Source organism: Rhyacophila brunnea, unplaced genomic scaffold (genome assembly GCF_057557595.1).
Source record: "Rhyacophila brunnea isolate RB1 unplaced genomic scaffold, BYU_Rbru_1.0 scaffold_7, whole genome shotgun sequence".
NCBI classification, from domain to species: Eukaryota; Metazoa; Arthropoda; class Insecta; order Trichoptera; family Rhyacophilidae; genus Rhyacophila; species Rhyacophila brunnea.
Genome location: NW_028233339.1, coordinates 19,183,960 through 19,202,081, shown reverse-complemented (window position 1 = coordinate 19,202,081; position 18,122 = coordinate 19,183,960). Strand labels below are relative to the sequence as shown.

At 29.0% G+C, this 18,122-nt stretch overlaps 1 protein-coding gene across 1 annotated transcript in view; it reads left to right on the top strand.

Annotated features, from left to right (window-relative positions):
• The window catches only part of stw (laccase), a 127,749-nt gene that overhangs the window by 101,979 nt on the left and 7,648 nt on the right, over nucleotides 1-18,122 (top strand). The window contains exons 3-6 of the mRNA XM_085958423.1: nucleotides 1,488-1,772; nucleotides 2,723-3,198; nucleotides 13,265-13,449; nucleotides 16,462-16,657. Coding sequence (XP_085814549.1) covers nucleotides 1,488-1,772; nucleotides 2,723-3,198; nucleotides 13,265-13,449; nucleotides 16,462-16,657 — 1,142 coding nt within the window. The remainder of the gene's footprint in view (nucleotides 1-1,487; nucleotides 1,773-2,722; nucleotides 3,199-13,264; nucleotides 13,450-16,461; nucleotides 16,658-18,122) is intronic.

Genomic DNA, 18,122 nt, shown 5'->3' with positions numbered 1-18,122 from the left:
CAATTCGATATGTAAATCAGTATATTTTAAGTTACATAATATGCCATGAAACAATATTATTTAAAATAATGTGTTCATTGAAGTAATGAAAAAACTTTAGAACTTGCAAATGAATTTCAAATAATGTTATGTATTAATAATACGCATTGTTTAAATTGACTTTTAAGCCTAAATTATGAATATATTATCTTATTGAATTACTTTTCCCATGATAAAAAAATATATGAGAAATTCTTCATAATCATTTTTATTAATAATATTTCACAAAATAACAATGGTGCGTATTTAATAACACGTATTAGTTAATTATTAATTTGTATTAAATTATATTCATTTTCCATTAAAATGAAAGCATTGATCTTTCACATCGATTCAAACAATTCGATTTCTTTTTACTTTAAGAAATTTTACTACCCAATTAATTTTAAGAGAATTGCAATTAACAGCATAGGATAGACTTACAACACAAATAAATACATATATGATCATTTATTTATTACTCAGTTTTTAATTTAAAGCGAAATAAGTCATAAAAAATTATAATTGAAAATACACAATTGTGAATATAACTAGTCAATAATAATTGTCATAAAATTCATTAATAATTTTGCCAACTAATTAATATAAGAAAGTAAAATATCTTTTGCCATAAATTTTAACCAATAAAAACGAAAAGTAATTATGTAGGTAATTGAAAAGTTTATTTAGAAATACTTTTTAGATGCATTCTTTATGATGATTACCTCCCAGCCTACATGCGAAGATTCCCAACCTTTTCTACGTTACGCAGCCATAAGAAATACTTTATTAAAATGTTCGCGCTGCTTGCAAAATTAATGTGATATTTGTAGTAAAAAAAAGTATTTTATTTTACTTTTGATTAAATCTCACATAATACTGAATGAACAAATAAGCTTTTAGCTCCGTGCATAAATTAATGCAAACATAAATTGAGTAATTTTATTCATAAATAATTAATACATAAAATCAATCTAAATTTAAATATAGAACTTTCTTACTGATTGTTGTGATCCACTTATTTGTTTATGGATCACTATTAAAAATAGAGTGACAAATGCCGTAAAATGTTCACCGTATTTCGACACAGTGTTGGTGTTTTAATACTTATCAAAGAACGCTAAAATTCGTCTTACTTGGGCCATTGCGAAGAGGGAGCATAATAATATTGCAGTGATTCAACAATGAATATTCATTATTATCACTGAATGCAAGTATCTTTTGGTTACTGCATTCTTCACATAATAAGATACTTACATTCCCTTACTTATTTCTGAATCAGCTTTCATCCAAAGCATTCTATGTCAACCAAATTATGAATGTATCATGTTGTTTTCATGCATTTTAATCGAGTGAGTGATTTTTATGTTATTCTATCAGTAAATAAAATACCACCATTTTAGATTTTTAAAAGATAATTTTATTATTTTAATTCGTTATATATAAACATCAATCATCTTTCCGAACAGGGCCTGTCAAGTGTGCACGCCAAACGCAACCAACGTAGTATGGAGTCATTGCCAATGCGTGTTGGCCGATGGTGTCGAAAGGGGTATCCTCACAGCCAACAGAATGTTGCCAGGACCCAGCATACAGGTTTGCGAGAACGACAAGGTTGTAATTGACGTCGAAAACCATATGGAAGGCATGGAGGTGACCATCCACTGGCACGGAATCTTCCAACGAGGATCTCAGTACTATGACGGAGTGCCGTTCGTTACGCAGTGCCCCATTCAACAAGGAAACACATTCAGGTATTATTATTATAATACATTTTTATTATTTAGTTATTTAAAAACTGTTTTTTTGTAGGTATTTTTCTCTTTTCAATATATCGAATATGCAAAAATGCATACGTTCAATCAAAAGTTAAAATATCTAAATAATCAAAACCTAGTAAGTCCATATTATAATATTAGGGTAAATATGCCGCAGAGATTGAGATTTTGTAACTTTCTTTTTAGACCAAACCAAACCTAACCTACCCCAACCTAATACAACCTAATAATAATGCAACAAAATGTATGAAAATTTTAAAGTAACAATCATTGGATTGAAAAGCATCCGCGCTGACAGAAAAAGGTATTTAATATAATTATTGTCTACATGGAAAAAACTGTTTTCATTAAAATAAATCATAAAAGCTCATGTGGACATCTGCGACACAATTACCAATATTAGTATTAAATAGGTAGATATCTATAAATATACTGCAATTAGAAGTTTGTACATAATATACATAGTACTTGATTATATATAGAGAAATTGATTGTGTAATATGTTTTAAAATTAAGATAATAATGTTAAGTTTTAATTTTATTTCTGAAGGACACTTTCAATTAATATAAATACAAAACACAATATTTAAGCTTCTTAAACACGTGTTCATAACAGTGCTTTAGTGCGCCAAGTTTCAAATCTCATAAATTGTAGTGTTTCTATTCTAAATACCTATATGGAAGAGTTGGTATAAAAATTATAAGATCAGAATTATTGATATAATACACAGCTTATGCGCTTCTGACGAATTGCTGAAAATTTTTGTCTGTAAAAGACTTTATAGTTTATAGTAACGCAATATTGAATATTATTCTTCCTAATATTTCATATCATATTTAAATCAACGGGTGCCTACTAATACACAGTTACATCAATATCCTAGCACTATAATGCTAATTTAGCCATAAATAAAACTTTTTAACAGGTACCAATGGACAGGAAATGCAGGAACCCACTTTTGGCACGCGCACACAGGTCTGCAGAAGTTAGATGGTCTTCTTGGAAGCATCGTAGTCCGTCAGCCACCATCCAAGGATCCCAACAGCCATCTCTACGACTTCGATTTAACGACGCATGTCATGCTGCTCAGCGATTGGCTTCACGAAGATGCCGCCGAAAGATATCCAGGTCGTCTTGCCGTCAACACTGGCCAAGACCCAGAGAATGTGCTCATTAACGGAAAGGGACAGTTCAGAGATCCCAATACTGGATTCATGACTAACACCCCATTGGAAATCTTCACCATCACCCCCGGCAGAAAGTACAGGTTCAGAATGATCAACGCATTCGCTTCAGTATGCCCCGCCCAAATCACCTTCGAAGGTCATGGACTCACAGTCATCGCTACTGACGGAGAACCAGTGAGACCCGTCAACGTCAACACAATCATTTCATTCTCAGGTAGGATTTTTTACCAATTTATTTTTATTTGTTTTTGTTCCATATTCTTGTAAGAAACATATCGAGAAAGAGTATTGTATTTCAATTTCAAAATATAAAAAAAAAAATTTCTTTTTTAAATAATTTTAAATTACTGAACAAAATGTTTCGAATATAATATATTTATCTAAGTATCTAGTTTAATCGGTGAAGCTCACCACTAGAATAGATGTGAGGGTGAGCTCATTTTTTATTCAATATAGTATTTTATCTTGAACTATTTCTAATAGTAGTGTTCTTGGAATTATTTCAAATTTTATATTATTATGAAAATGTATTCCATATTTTATTTGGATATATATCTTATGATAGATTCAACAATTAAGACAGAAAGATACTACAATAATTTAAAACAACCCTGACTAATATTGTGTATAAAACCTTCTTCTATGAAGGAGGATCCTAAACATATTAAAGTGAAGCAACACGAAGGACCCCCAATCCACTAATTTGCATATAAACTATGAAAATTGAGAGAGGCATTAATTGCTATATTCAAAGTAATTTTATGACAAATTAAATTTGCTTTTGTGATTTTGGTAGGGAAGCCATACCATTCTACTCAATAGTACAAAATTAAAATATATTTCGTTTGCTGCATCTATGTTTATTGATATTATTGAAGATCTTTAAATATTTGTATAAAATTATCAATAACCTTATACCCGTTTACACGTGCATGGATTTACTGCTGACAGTACGTATTATCATGGCCATAATAAAAAAAATACACATGTAAACACATATCGTGCAAATTGGAAGATTGTCGCGCTTAATCTTGAAGAATGGTATTGGCGAGACAGTCAGCACTTTTAAATGTTAAAAGTTATTATCGCGATTGTTTCAAATGCATACTATTGGTGCAAGTAAATCCATGTACGCGTACAGGCGCTATTAGTTTCCAAGTATAATAATTATAATGGATAGTAAATAAATATGATAATATATGAGATTTCTACGATCTATCAAGCAATATGAAAAATCATATTTAGTGGAGATTATATTACTTTCTTTGAATCTTTAGATAATATTTGATTATCTAGTAATAAAAACAGCTATGTGCAATTAATAATGTAATATCCGATGATTTCGTAATAAAAAGATGAATAAATATTATCGCACATCATCATTGGTCATTAAAACCACTTTTTTTCATTTCAGCAAGGTAGTAATCAAAATCTTCTTTTCGCTATTTATATCATTATTATATTATTTCTAAAGAAGTATAAGTAATTACAGTCATACAGTTCTCACTTTCTTTTTTGTCTAATTATACATTTACAAATTATGTCATTGACGAGTATTATTTTACTTTATTTTATTTTTTAAAAATCATATAAAATTGTCTTTGCATTTATAAATCTGACTCCAATCAAGTAAGAAGTGTAATTGAATATTTATTGTTAAAAGCTTTTAACTTTCACATCAAGTTTACATCGATAGATAATCAGTTACCTTTTAAGTAGAGAAATCTATAAAAAGACAGCTATTGGCTTTAAATCTCTAATTCACTTTTCATTGACACTTTAGTACCGACATTGGCAACGAAATAATCAATCTGCGTGGTTGGGTATTTCTAATATTCTATAAAAATGATCATTTTAAATAACTAATATTCATTTTTTTATTATACTAGTAAATTTTTATCTTCATAATATCTATTTTTATATATTTGCCAAAACAATACTAGAACCACTCAAACAATACTTATACCGTCCTAACGATCGTGAGTGGAACTAAAAAAATACAATTGTCTTTAAATATGGATGATTAAGATGACTTCGTAATTATATAACAGTGTTACGTAGAATGAGCATTACTAAAATGGTTGCAATATAATTAATAAGTGATGACTAATCAATGGAGTTGCATATATATTATTATGTAAACGTCTAGGCTATTAATAACATGTCGCCGTCTTATGACGAACGATAACATTTACTTTCGCCAAAGATTTACCATAATAATATATTATAATATTAGAATAGTAATATAATTACTCTTTCCAGTACGTCTTGGGAGGCCTCTCTTGGGATCAGTGAGCACAACTTTGAATAGCCCTTTACTTTTTTTTAAGCCATATTATATGTATGTGAAATGGGTTGTATAGTACTTATCTCAATTGCGTGGACCTCCAATAAAAAAGAAATCAAGAAAAATAGCGTGCTAAGGATAAAAAACGGAATAATTCCATAACTAAACAACGATATACGATATAATAGAGTTTGCTAAAAATATATAATAGAAATCGGCAGTACACATAGTTTGGAGAAGAGATAATAGCTGAAAAAATTTAGTCGTCCAGTGGTAACTAAGAAGTTTAAAAATTCCAAATCGTAGGTATAGAGGTAGCTTACTAGACTAATTACTAGACTAAACAGTCAAGTTTTGCGGTAGTATGTAGGTACGTGGGAACGCAATGCATAGAACTTACAAGAAAAGAATCAACTTGGAGGAGGCATTCAACTAACAGTTAATCGATCCGTGCGATTTTTTTTAAGTTTTTAAATAATTTTATAAAAATAATATTTGAACATCGCTAACAGTAACAACACTGATGATAACTGCATAGTAACTAAAATATTTCTTGCCACTTTAGCTGAATAGGTATAAAAAATTAGAGCAGTGCAATCGCGATATCTTTTTATATTGACGGCGGATTTTTTAAGATCTGTTTAATATTGTGGTCTGGATTGCTAAATAAAATTTGCTTTACATACAAAGAAAAAGTTGAAAAGTTACTAAAGAAAGGCACTCAAAAAATGCGGCCATTCAGTATCGATACAAAAATGTGACACAGAGTGGGAAAATATAATTAATAATGAAATTATTGCACGATTTTCATTAAATTAAAGAATGTTTAGTGAAAAATATTCAACAGAAAACTTAATTAAATAGGTACTTAAATATAATATCATAATATTATTTTAAACGTCACAACATAACAAACCATTGAATAGTATTTACCTTTCTTGACTATATGACACAGTCCTTGGATTCATCTGAAAATTTTATCTGTAACGGATAATATATATCATTGCATTTCAATTATTTTCTCAGAGAATCTTCGACTCTCTCAGTTACCTTAGTGACAACCGTCATTTATTTTTACACTGATAAAGTACCCCACCGATCTTCCAGCATTATATATGTAGATCCAGCACAGTTTTTGATTTATCACCATCATGATTATGATCAGAATCAGCCTAAATCTATTAACTGCTGGATGAAAGCTTCTCCAAATTGATATCATGAATCTCCGTAATGTGTATTTCGTTTCAACGTACTTTCGCTAAAATTGACTATTTTCTCAAACCCTAGGTCTAATTTTCGGACATCTCTCCATACCATGCATTGCTACTCAACGTTTCCGTCTCTTTTGTAGATATTTAGAATACCAAAATCACTCGATCCCTATATTTATATAATATGAAAAACGCATAATTTTTGCTAATAATAATTTGATGTTTGAGTTTGTACTCAGAAATCTTAAAATCTAAAATATATCACCAATAAACGATTGTATTACATAGCGACATTTATGTTTCTATTATGAAACTGCTACGATTTACATAAGAATCTAATAAAAGTAGCATTTTTTTCCATTTAGCTGTACGTCATAAACGATTGAGCAAAAGTTAATGATGCCCTTGTGTCGAGATCGTGAGAGCACACCTTATAGGCACAGGTTGTAGTATTTTATTATACTGAGCACCTACTTACATCTCTCATCTAGATTGTGAACTGTAGCTTGTTAAGTAACAAAATTCGTATAGAATGAAATAAAAATTTACTACAACAGAATGATTATCTATATCATTTATAATATCTACACGATAACTATTTGAATTAGCAATAAAACAAATTAACAAATCAAATGTAGCATTGGAATTACATTTTTGATCGAATCAATTTAATGCTGCTAGTAAAAAAAAATGTTAGCAATAATTACAAAGAAAGTTTAACTGGAAAAGTTTTAATTATAATAACATCAGATATCGACTGTTTTAAAAGAAACATTAATTGCATCATTTACTTCCTCATTGGTTCTTTCTAAATGATGAAATTTGACCAATACAGTGTAGACTATATCGCGTACCTATTATATTATATTGTGTAAAATTTACATACTATTTGTATATTATGTTATTTAACAAGACTCGTAAAAATATATTTTGATTATTTTTACACTGTGTACTTGGATGGTACGTTCCGTTTTGTGTCTAAAGTGTATGAACACATGACATGTCCGGATAGAAATGATTTCTAAATATTATCTACCTGCAAAATACCGATATCAATTTAAACATAACTTAACACCAGGCCCGTTTAAATTTAATCAAAACAACATCCCACAAGACCATGCACCGCTACTTCCGATGAAATAATCAGTATTTTTGCATAAATTTTCCATCGGTGGCAGAGTTACGGAATACATTTAAAATGTATTTATACAAATTGTTGTACACAATTTTTAATGTAATCCAAAAAAATATTGGTTGAATTAAATGCTCATGCTGCTGCCTACATTACCCACACAAATCGAAGATAATGGGTAGTTTTGAAATAATCAGTGATAGACAGATCGGTGTGTTTTTTTACATAAAAATCACAATTTAATTTAATTGTATAAGTATATAAATTTCTAGCTGATATCATTTAATAAGTATTTTTAAACGGTTTTAATATCTTGCTTATAGTATAAAAAAAACTCCATCTAACGGCATTCTGTCTTAAAAATTATATATTTTGAGTTATGTTAGTGGTGTTCTGGCTAGTGCGTGAGTGAAATATTCAATAAACGATATTATTAAATCAAATTATGTCCATTTTGCGAAAATATCGCGTATAAATGCATAATGCCTTCCAATTAGTCAAATTTATTATTTTTTTACCTTCATAGCTGTCATTATAATAATCTACATACAGTATTAACCTCATCTAGTTTCACTTTACATACCTACGTATAGTTAATAGTTGCAATTTACCTACGATAAAAACGTATATTGCTAAATTCATGTTAAATGTGATATCTAAATACCAACAGCCCCTTAGTGGCAAGCTCGTGACAGTAAATTGCTGTAAAATTTATCTGAATAAATAGTCGATTTACATATAAAATATTTTTGCATATAATATTGCGTAAGAGATTATTTACATGTTGACGCGTAAAACTAATTGCAGGTTTTACGCATTTCCGCATTGCTATAAACGTGATTTAAATTAGTGCAACCACTGCATTTATTCTTGATTTCATGTTATTTGTGAAGTTACAAAGTTTAAGTACCAGTAATTTAGGCTACGTGGTTATATTATATCGATATCTCAATCGTTAAAATATTTAAATGATATCGTGCTAGGAAATCAACCACATGAACTGTATAACTTTATAATCTAGAACTACATTAGAATTTAAAGTATACCTACATAATATTTACAAGTTAGAGCTAGAGCAATCTACCTTTTTTTATATAAATACCTACATAACTATTTTTTTACTCAAACGAATAATTCACTAGATTTAAGAATATAACATTATTTTTATTGAACATATTATTATATAATTTGAAAACACTTCTGAGAAATATATAATCAATAGAAAAAAATCTTTTTTCATGGGATTCGCACCCACGTGTATTGACCACTATGCTATAAGAATCTTATCTAATTGCGGCGAATTTTAACTTATGGTTCTTACAATACTCTCTAAAGCTTCCTGTTAGGTGTCATATTTTTTCAAAAAAGATTTTTTTTATTGGTTATATATTTTTCAGAAAAGTTTTTAAATTATGTATGTTAAATAGATACATAGTTATAAATACATACCACACACATGTGGTAAATAATGTTTATTAATATATTCTTCGAAATAACAGTAAATCTGAAATAGAGTTACCGAGATTAATTATGATTAAAGAAATAATATTTTTTGTTGCAAGCTTCACACTAGGTGTGTTTAACTTCACACTTGCACATATTTATGTGCATAAATAAAACAAAAACTCCTTCTTGTAACAAAACTATAATATGAACAATCACATAAAATCGAAAACAATACATACCTCACTAAAGTACAGCGTACAACGCAGCAGGACGTCATTTTCTTTTTTAGAAATATGATTTGGCTCCCTCCATTCAGTTACATAACTCTCCTGTAATAGTCTCCAGTTTATAGGGCTTCTATGCTAAAAAATACTGTCAGTGAAGATAAAATTACCTTTCTACGTGTTCTACTGCAACCATTACTAAAACGTTTTATAAAAAAAAGTTTATACGATCTATTCTAGATATTGTCTAAACTCTTTTAATAGAAATATAAATAAATAGTAAAACAATTCTGAATAAAATTAAAAATGATTATTTTTAGATACATTTTTGTATTTATAAAGCGATATCTAGTGGGCACATAATATAAAATATTCAATATAGCAGTTATTTGTTCATATTAATATGTATAAAATATTAAAAAAACAAATGAGTTACGTAAAAAGGTTATTTCGTTTGACGACACAATTACTTCTTTTTTCACGCAGAATTTTTTGTAGCAAGCTAATATTTTTTTATTCCTTGCTTTGTATCTATAACGCATTCTTCGTAAGACTCTATGTTTTCTAAAAAACATAAGCTTTTTTTAATTGAGCTGGAGTCTTCTGTCAAGCTTGCAATTATCATATGTTTCTCTGGTGGAAATGGGTCTGAAGTGTCGGATGAAGAACTACCTAATTATTCTGAGTTCGCCTAAGTCGGGGTATTACTGTATATATCACCACTGAAACGCATTAATTCTGATTCTCTATTAATTATATGCAGGTAAAATCCAACGATGGTCATCAACCTAATGTAATAACATTTATTATAATATAGTAGAAATAAATTGGCTGTAAGTTATTGTTTCCTATACAATGTTTTGTTTTTGTTCTTAAAACCTTGCTAGTGAACATATTTATTTTCTGTGACTGGCAATATCTTGCAAATTCAGTGGAGTACTGTTTTTTCTTGTATGAAACTAATTCAATTATCTTTTCTTAAAGACTCTATTACATAAGCTAAATGCGTATCTAGTTTCTGTGGCAGTGAAAAAAAATAGTCCTTGAAACGCCAGTATTGGTGGGCGGAACTTTTCTATTTGATTTACAAGATCGTGTTATGGCGAATTAAACGTTTGTCTTTTTTTTGAAACATCGATTTAATAATACATTCATCAATATTTCAAAATAAATTATTAACCTTTACGAGAACTAATCAATCCATTGTTTTTTCTACAAAATTTAGCAAGTCACTATTAAATATGAATAATACGTTATTTTATTACACTCCATATTTATACATGCCTTTAAAAATCATGCCGACTAACTAGCATATCAGTAACAAGCGTACAAGTGCCGCTAACAACATGTTTGCTGCTTTGTTGTGTTAAAATTGTATACGAGCTGAATTACCGTAATACCAATATTATAAAACGCATTTCTGTAAAATATATTCTTTATTTATATGTAATAATATAAAAACATATATACCTTATTGACGTACCGTGGGGGTAGGTAGATCATGCGTTGCATAGGGGCGTCCCATTATAAAGGGTTGCGAATGACTAACCAATACAAATATTAAAACTTTCGAGAAGTGTCAACATCTTAGTTTTAAAATAACCGAAGCACAAGACATCCTGACAATAAGTATAACTTTTGTTGTATTTTAATTCCCATTAATGGAGGTTTTTTGACAGACCTAGATGTGCCTAAAACCGCCACTATTTGAGACTAGGTATCGTGAAAATTCTCTTATTCTTATGTAAATTTAAAGATTTTTAATGTATCTATTTGTCCAGTCAAAAATAAATAACTATATAAGTAAATTGATGATATTGGTCCGCTTAAGGGAAGCAATTTGCCCAGGAACATCACTGATAATATCTCAACCATTACAAGCAGATTCTTTCAATCGAGTGTCTATACTCCGTTATTAAATTTGCTCGTATATTGCTAGAATAAAATAATTAAGTATATAATTTCGGGGGATTTACCAGAACGCTACCAGCATAGTATGATAATATTATTATGATACAAAAACATTATCTCATTAGTACCTATATTATTTCATATAATTTTCTGGATATTTAAAGCATAATAATATTAATAAAAATCTTTAAGATACCTGTTAAAATAATGGTTGATTAATTATTATTTGTTTTGGTTGTATACCTGTTATGAATTACAGTTGCTCGTTAATCCACTGAGTTTACTATTCTAGTTTTTAGTAATATATATATATATATTAATTGAGCTAGCATTTACTTGGTAGAATTCCATTTTACAAGAATTGAAAATATAATTAATATTAAATTCTACAGGTTTTTAAAAAAAGGTTTGTCGATAGCTGTTTCGTTTGTAACAGTCTTAGAGTCTTGATAATGGTGTAACAACCCAAATAGCTATCAATAAACCTTTTTTTAAAACCTGTAGAATTTAATATTAATTATATTTTCATTTCTTGTAATATACATAAGAAAGTAGTTAGTTGTAAGATAAATAATCAATAATTTAATAAAAATATAGTATTAGATTTTTATTAGCCGAATAATAATTTAAAATAACATTAATTTGTAATAACAATATGATAATATTTATAAAACATTCATACATAAATGAAAATTTGGTATAAATTTTATGAATAAAACAACAAACTAGCAGCTAATTAACTGTCATCTCGGCGTAAATAAGCCATTATCTTTGAATATATTTGCATCTGCTATACTATATTTAACCTTAATTATAGATAAACACTATTAATTCAGATACGATCAGTAGAGGAAAATTGTTGCTCTAATCAGATGAATATCAGCTAGTAATGTTACTATATACCTCTATTTTTTCCAAGTTGCATTATTAAGAACCATTGCGATAAAGGGAAAGGACCTGTCGTGATTTAATTTATTTTAATGACCTCATGCTATCCACTTTCGAATATCTTATTTCATTATATATTTCATATAAAATTCAATATTGTGGGCGTATGACACAGCAGTTTTCTGACTGTTCGTGATACAGAAAGCCTTTATGCCCTGCGAATGCGATACATTTTTGCCGAACCATTAGATATATAATTTTAATGACGTTAACATTGCATTCAATATAGTCCGACACCATTATTACAGTTTCAATGACTGTCCGACCTACAACTTGTAAACGTTGCATTAAACCAAATTGGCAAAAATAATTGATCAAAACGACGATATGTTTGAAAATATTCCAACACTGTAAAATTATCAATGGTCATAATATTTATAACGAAGCCATAAAATTATATATCTATTTTAATTTACTATAAATATTACAGTGACCTAATAATATTTTCAAATGATAATTTCAATTTAACAATTCAATTAAATCTGTATGAATTTTAAAACACCTTTACCAACGCATGTGTACACAATAATACACAGCCTGTCACGCGATTTAATGAATTGAACCTAATAAAATGTGCGACTAAAATCAAAGTATATTGCATTAATTACCTAGACTAGTTTTTCAGCGGAACATATTAAAATGATTCCATCCTTTAATAAAGACTTTGAAAGTTTAAAGTACTGCTTATGCTGTATTATAAAGTTATATAGCTCTCGATATAGTTTGGTGCATGGTGCATATAATGATGAAGGTGTGGTAAATTGAGACGATGAAATATTTTGTTTATAATCGTAGACACTAAAAAGTGAGTGGTATGCGAACAAATTATCAAATTAATAAATTTAGACTGACTAGTCTAGATGGTCCACAGGCATGAATATTTTTTTACGTTTCTTTAATTGGATTATTTATGATTTCACGGCTGTGAAAATAATATTTTTAAAACCTCTTTTTAGTTTATTTATAATTGGTATATTGGGTGGCTTTTATACAGTACCTAATTCTTCGTTATTTCCCCATTATTATTTATCGACATTTTTTGTAATCAGTCAACAATAATCATTCTTTCTTTTTATTTCGATTATGAAAATGATATCAACAACAATCTTTTCCATTTACAGGAGAAAGATACGATTTCGTCATTGAAGCAAACCAGCAAGCTGGTGCATACTGGATCCAACTCAGAGGTCTGGGAGAATGCGGCATCAAGCGAGTACAACAGCTTGGTATTTTGAGATACGCCCGAGGACCTTATCAACCATCATCAGAGACGCCAACGTACGACAACGGTCTCCCTCAAGGAGTGGTAAGTTGACGACCGGTTACTGCTTTCATCGAAGGATTCGTTTTGACATTCACTCAACCATGATTTTTTTAATAAAAAATGACAAATAATTTGATAAAATGCAACCATTTTTTCATATAATGAATCAATGACTTATAAGAACCCTAGGTATTCATGGCCCTTGTAAAAATATATTTAGACAACAAAAAAACCTACCCATACTCTATCAAGAGAATTGTAATAGATTAGATTGCTCAAATTTGTTCACTGCCTAGGCAACAACGTGTATCTTTCAAATATTATTAATTCAAATATTTTAAAATACTATGTAAATGATTCTCTTCACGCGTTTATTTTTACTATTTAAGTCGTGTTACGGTCATAGCTGTTTTCTATTTTTGTCAAAATTTTAAATGCATTTTTTATGAAAAATATTATTTTTCATATTTCATTCACAGCACCCATACCTCTAAAATGTTTTTTGCTGTAAGAAAAATTTACAGCAACTCCGTATACAGTTGTGAATTAGAAAAGAAACACAAATTATAAATTTTAAATAGTGAAGGAGTACCATTTTCAAAATCATTTAATCATGCTTGGGATATACACGTTTTCTTTGAGATAGCGAAACTAACAATAAAATTTCCAGTTAAATACTTTTTATATCTGTTACTTTTTTCAATGAATCACTTTTATATTACAGTCTAGTCTAAAATTGAGAACGTTCTTTATTTTTAAAGATCATAATGAATATATTGAAATAAATAATCTTATGTTTAGTAGTAATTGCGAATTTTTGTCGTTAGATTCGTGATGCATTTTTGTATTAATATAATATTCAATCACATAAACTTTCTGAAATCAACACGCCTTGTTAATTTAGTACTGTTGTAATTAACAGCATTAATTTAATGTCTTGTGGTTTAATAATAACGCGACCACGATAAATGTGTGTTACAGTTATTATTATTTGATTAAAACATTGCTCTAAATAACTGACTCAATTTTAAAAGTCATGAAATGCAACTCATAAAATTATAAGTGCAACTTCCGTCTAATAATTGGAAGCATATCAACAGAAACCTTCGCTAAAAGCAGAAACGCGTATGTAATTATAGTTATATTAATTAATTCATTTGCCAACGATTTACTGTATGCACTATATGTCCACATACGCACTTCCTCTAATGAAATATGCTGATCATAATTAGTATTTTACAGTAATGTCATAGAAAAAATAAATGTTGCATGTTGATAAATATCTAGCTTATGTTTCATACACCAAATAGAAACCGACTTTACAACCTAGTTGCGTACTTATAATATAATTAAAATACTATTTTAGTTGTACAATCTCATTTAAGTAGTGTTATATAGTATTATATTTGAGTACCAACTATTACAAAGTATTAGTAATTTGATTTAGTGTACCTTATTCACAAAAATAATTCATTGCACTTAAATCTAAATGATTGTTATCTGTGTGTGTAAATTTATAAATTTGTTGTACTTAGTAGTGTGTATTGTATATACCTACCTAGTTAATTTGGTGGAATATTATTAACTGTACTTAAAAATCCATCAACAGAAAAAAAAAACAATAATGTAAATTATTATTTATGTATGATTTAAATTTCTTGTTGTATCTTATACACCCACATTGAAATACATACATATAACAAGGATATACATACAGTAATATCGTCATACAATAATATATTATTTGATTTTCGATTCCCTTGTACAATGCTTTTACAACATTACCGACTTATACAACATGTACATACTATTGTAAAACAGACTGACATATTATTGTATTGACATCTTAAATCAATATATAAAATTGATTTACTGACACAAATCTACTTTTACTTTTAAACACAGTGGTGTAGTGTTTTTTATCAATATTAATTTCGTAAAAACAATACCTATATGTTTAAAATAAAACACATTGCCTGCTTTTCTATAAACCAATCAACACATTCCAACACCCAATATACTAGGATATACGGTAGCATACCAAACATTAGACAGCTTTTAAAAGTTTATCAGGTGTCCCAAAAGCAACTTTGCTTATCGTTTATTAGTTTGTATGATTTGTATTCTGCTTTAATTTGTTACGGCGAATCCCAAATTGAAAGAAATTTTATCGTTGGCTGTGAACTATATTAATTTATGTTAATATAGTTGCCCCTGGTTTCTACCCCCCCCCCCCCCTCAAATCTGTTTACATTTTATTATATAGTGTTGATAAAGTCAAAATATGGTTATTATCATAAACCATAACTGCAATCGACTTCTTCATGACCACCTCCAATAATAACATTTAGAGGTCGTCAAAAATGACGTCACATGATTTTCGGTATTACCCCCCCCCCCCCTCATATTTGAATTCAATCACATTTTTTAATGCATTCTTATAGTTGAAAATGATTAATTTCCGTATAATTTTCTGAACATATTCTCAGCAAAAAATGACTTTATATTTTGTCACGTTTTCTATAATAGATCTCCCTATTTCCAAATTGCAAATCATCACATTATGTCAGACACCGTCCATCTAACTAGGGCATCACATCATATTATGTGGACATCTCTTATTAGAAGGTATCTTTTAACATTCTAATGGATTTAAATTTAAATTCCATCAAGTACCTCCGGTCGATAGTATTAATATTGTCTCTATTTACGATACATCTTATATTATCAGAAAACCTATCATGCAATCCAAGTTATTTAATTACATTAATAATTATTATATTTTTTCCTCATTTTATAAAATAGTGCAAAATGAAAGTTCCGTTACCATATCACTACACCACTGTTTACAATTATTAATAACCCCTAACACTTTTACTGACACATATCTGTCAATTTATTTCCTTCTATCCAAGGTACTGTAAACTTTCTTCGACTCGAGACAATAGACTGACGTCACCCATGACCACGCGACGGTAAGTGACTGACAACCGCCTTATAATAGGCTTTGTATTATAAATTTGGTAGTTTAGAAAATGCTCTGTGACCAATTAGGTAATGAACCCACTGGACGCGAGATGTAACACAGAGAGAGAGGACGCCATTTGCGTCAGCCAGCTGAAAAACGCAAAGTCCATCGACCCTGCCGTCCTCCAGGAAAGACCTGACGTCAAGATCTTCTTGCCATTCAGGTTTTTCGTCTACAGACCCGAGATGCTTTTCCAGCCTAATACCTACAACCGGTTCCTTGGTAAGGCAGCTAAATCATTGATATATTATCTAGTACCTATGCGTTTTTTTTTGTTTTTAGCCTATATAAGTTAATATTTAATTTTTGCATACACGTTAAGATTTGAATCTTCTGAAGTTTTGTTAATTAACCAAAAGTTATAGACTGGAGTGCTGTGTGAAGGTCGAAAATAAAGAATTTAAGGTATCTTTGCGAGTTTAGCCTAGATAATCTGTAAACTTTGTAGTATAATACCTTGTTATTTTAATCTTATAAATTAATATTTTATCATCACATAAAATATATTAATACCATAAAACAGTATTACTTGTTGTAAACGTCGTCGCGTTAAAATTGAGAATAAAAGCATATTTGGTACAGATACAGAATATGTATATGGTTATAATAGCACTTTTACAAATTATTATTTTCTTAACACATGAATTTATTATATCTTCAATTTGCATCAAATTTAACATAATGTGTTAGTCAAATATACTCGGTAAATTTTTAAAAGGATTTTATAATCGACTGGTAATTTAAAGAAATTGCAAGATTTTGCGTTCATATTATTTTGATAAATTCATTGCAATATTATTTTGATAAAAATTTTATATAAAGATTCATTCTCTCTTTAAAAATGGGAATATTACAATAATTAAACTATAAATTTCTATTATAAAATATAGTTTGATAACGGAACATGATTTAACATATCCGAGAATATCCAATTTGCGACAGGTCGTCAATGAAACAACATGTGTTAACAACAAAGTGATTATTTGGAATAAATTCTTTTATTGTAGTACCCCTACGGGTTGATATTAAACTTCAATCGGTATATTATACAAGCCTCGAGATAGATTTCTACGCGTGAATAAGTATATTAAAATTAAATTTGATCGTCGAAAAGGTTTATATTACAAGCAGAAAACCAATATTTTAAAATAACAATTTGTAATAAGTATATAGTTTCACCGCTTCACATATTTCATGTACCACAGTTTGAGATGCAGTAATCTACTTGAACGATCGCTGATTAATGTTTTTTTGACCTAGCTGAGGTTTAGGCTGAGTACCTTCCACAATATTTATACCTTTTTGGATACCACTAGCTTAGCCTAAGGTAGTCGATTAATAGTATAGTTTCTAAACTGCGGGTTACATTCGCAACCTCGCGCTTTGTACTTCAACCTGATAAATACGGATTAATAACATTAATCTCTCAGCGGATTATAGCTCTCAACTGACTTTCCTTTTATTCAAGGGCACGTACTTTTTTAACGATATCTATATAACTTTAATACTACCTACTCCAGTTTTATAAATATAAATTTATAACTAGTCAGGATAGGAATTTTAATACACTAGTAATGATTATTGGTTATTATTGTGGGCAGATAATCATTACATGCCTAATAATACACTAGAAATAGGAAATATTTTAGTGTTGGTTATTAAAATAATGCGAAAAATTGAATAACTT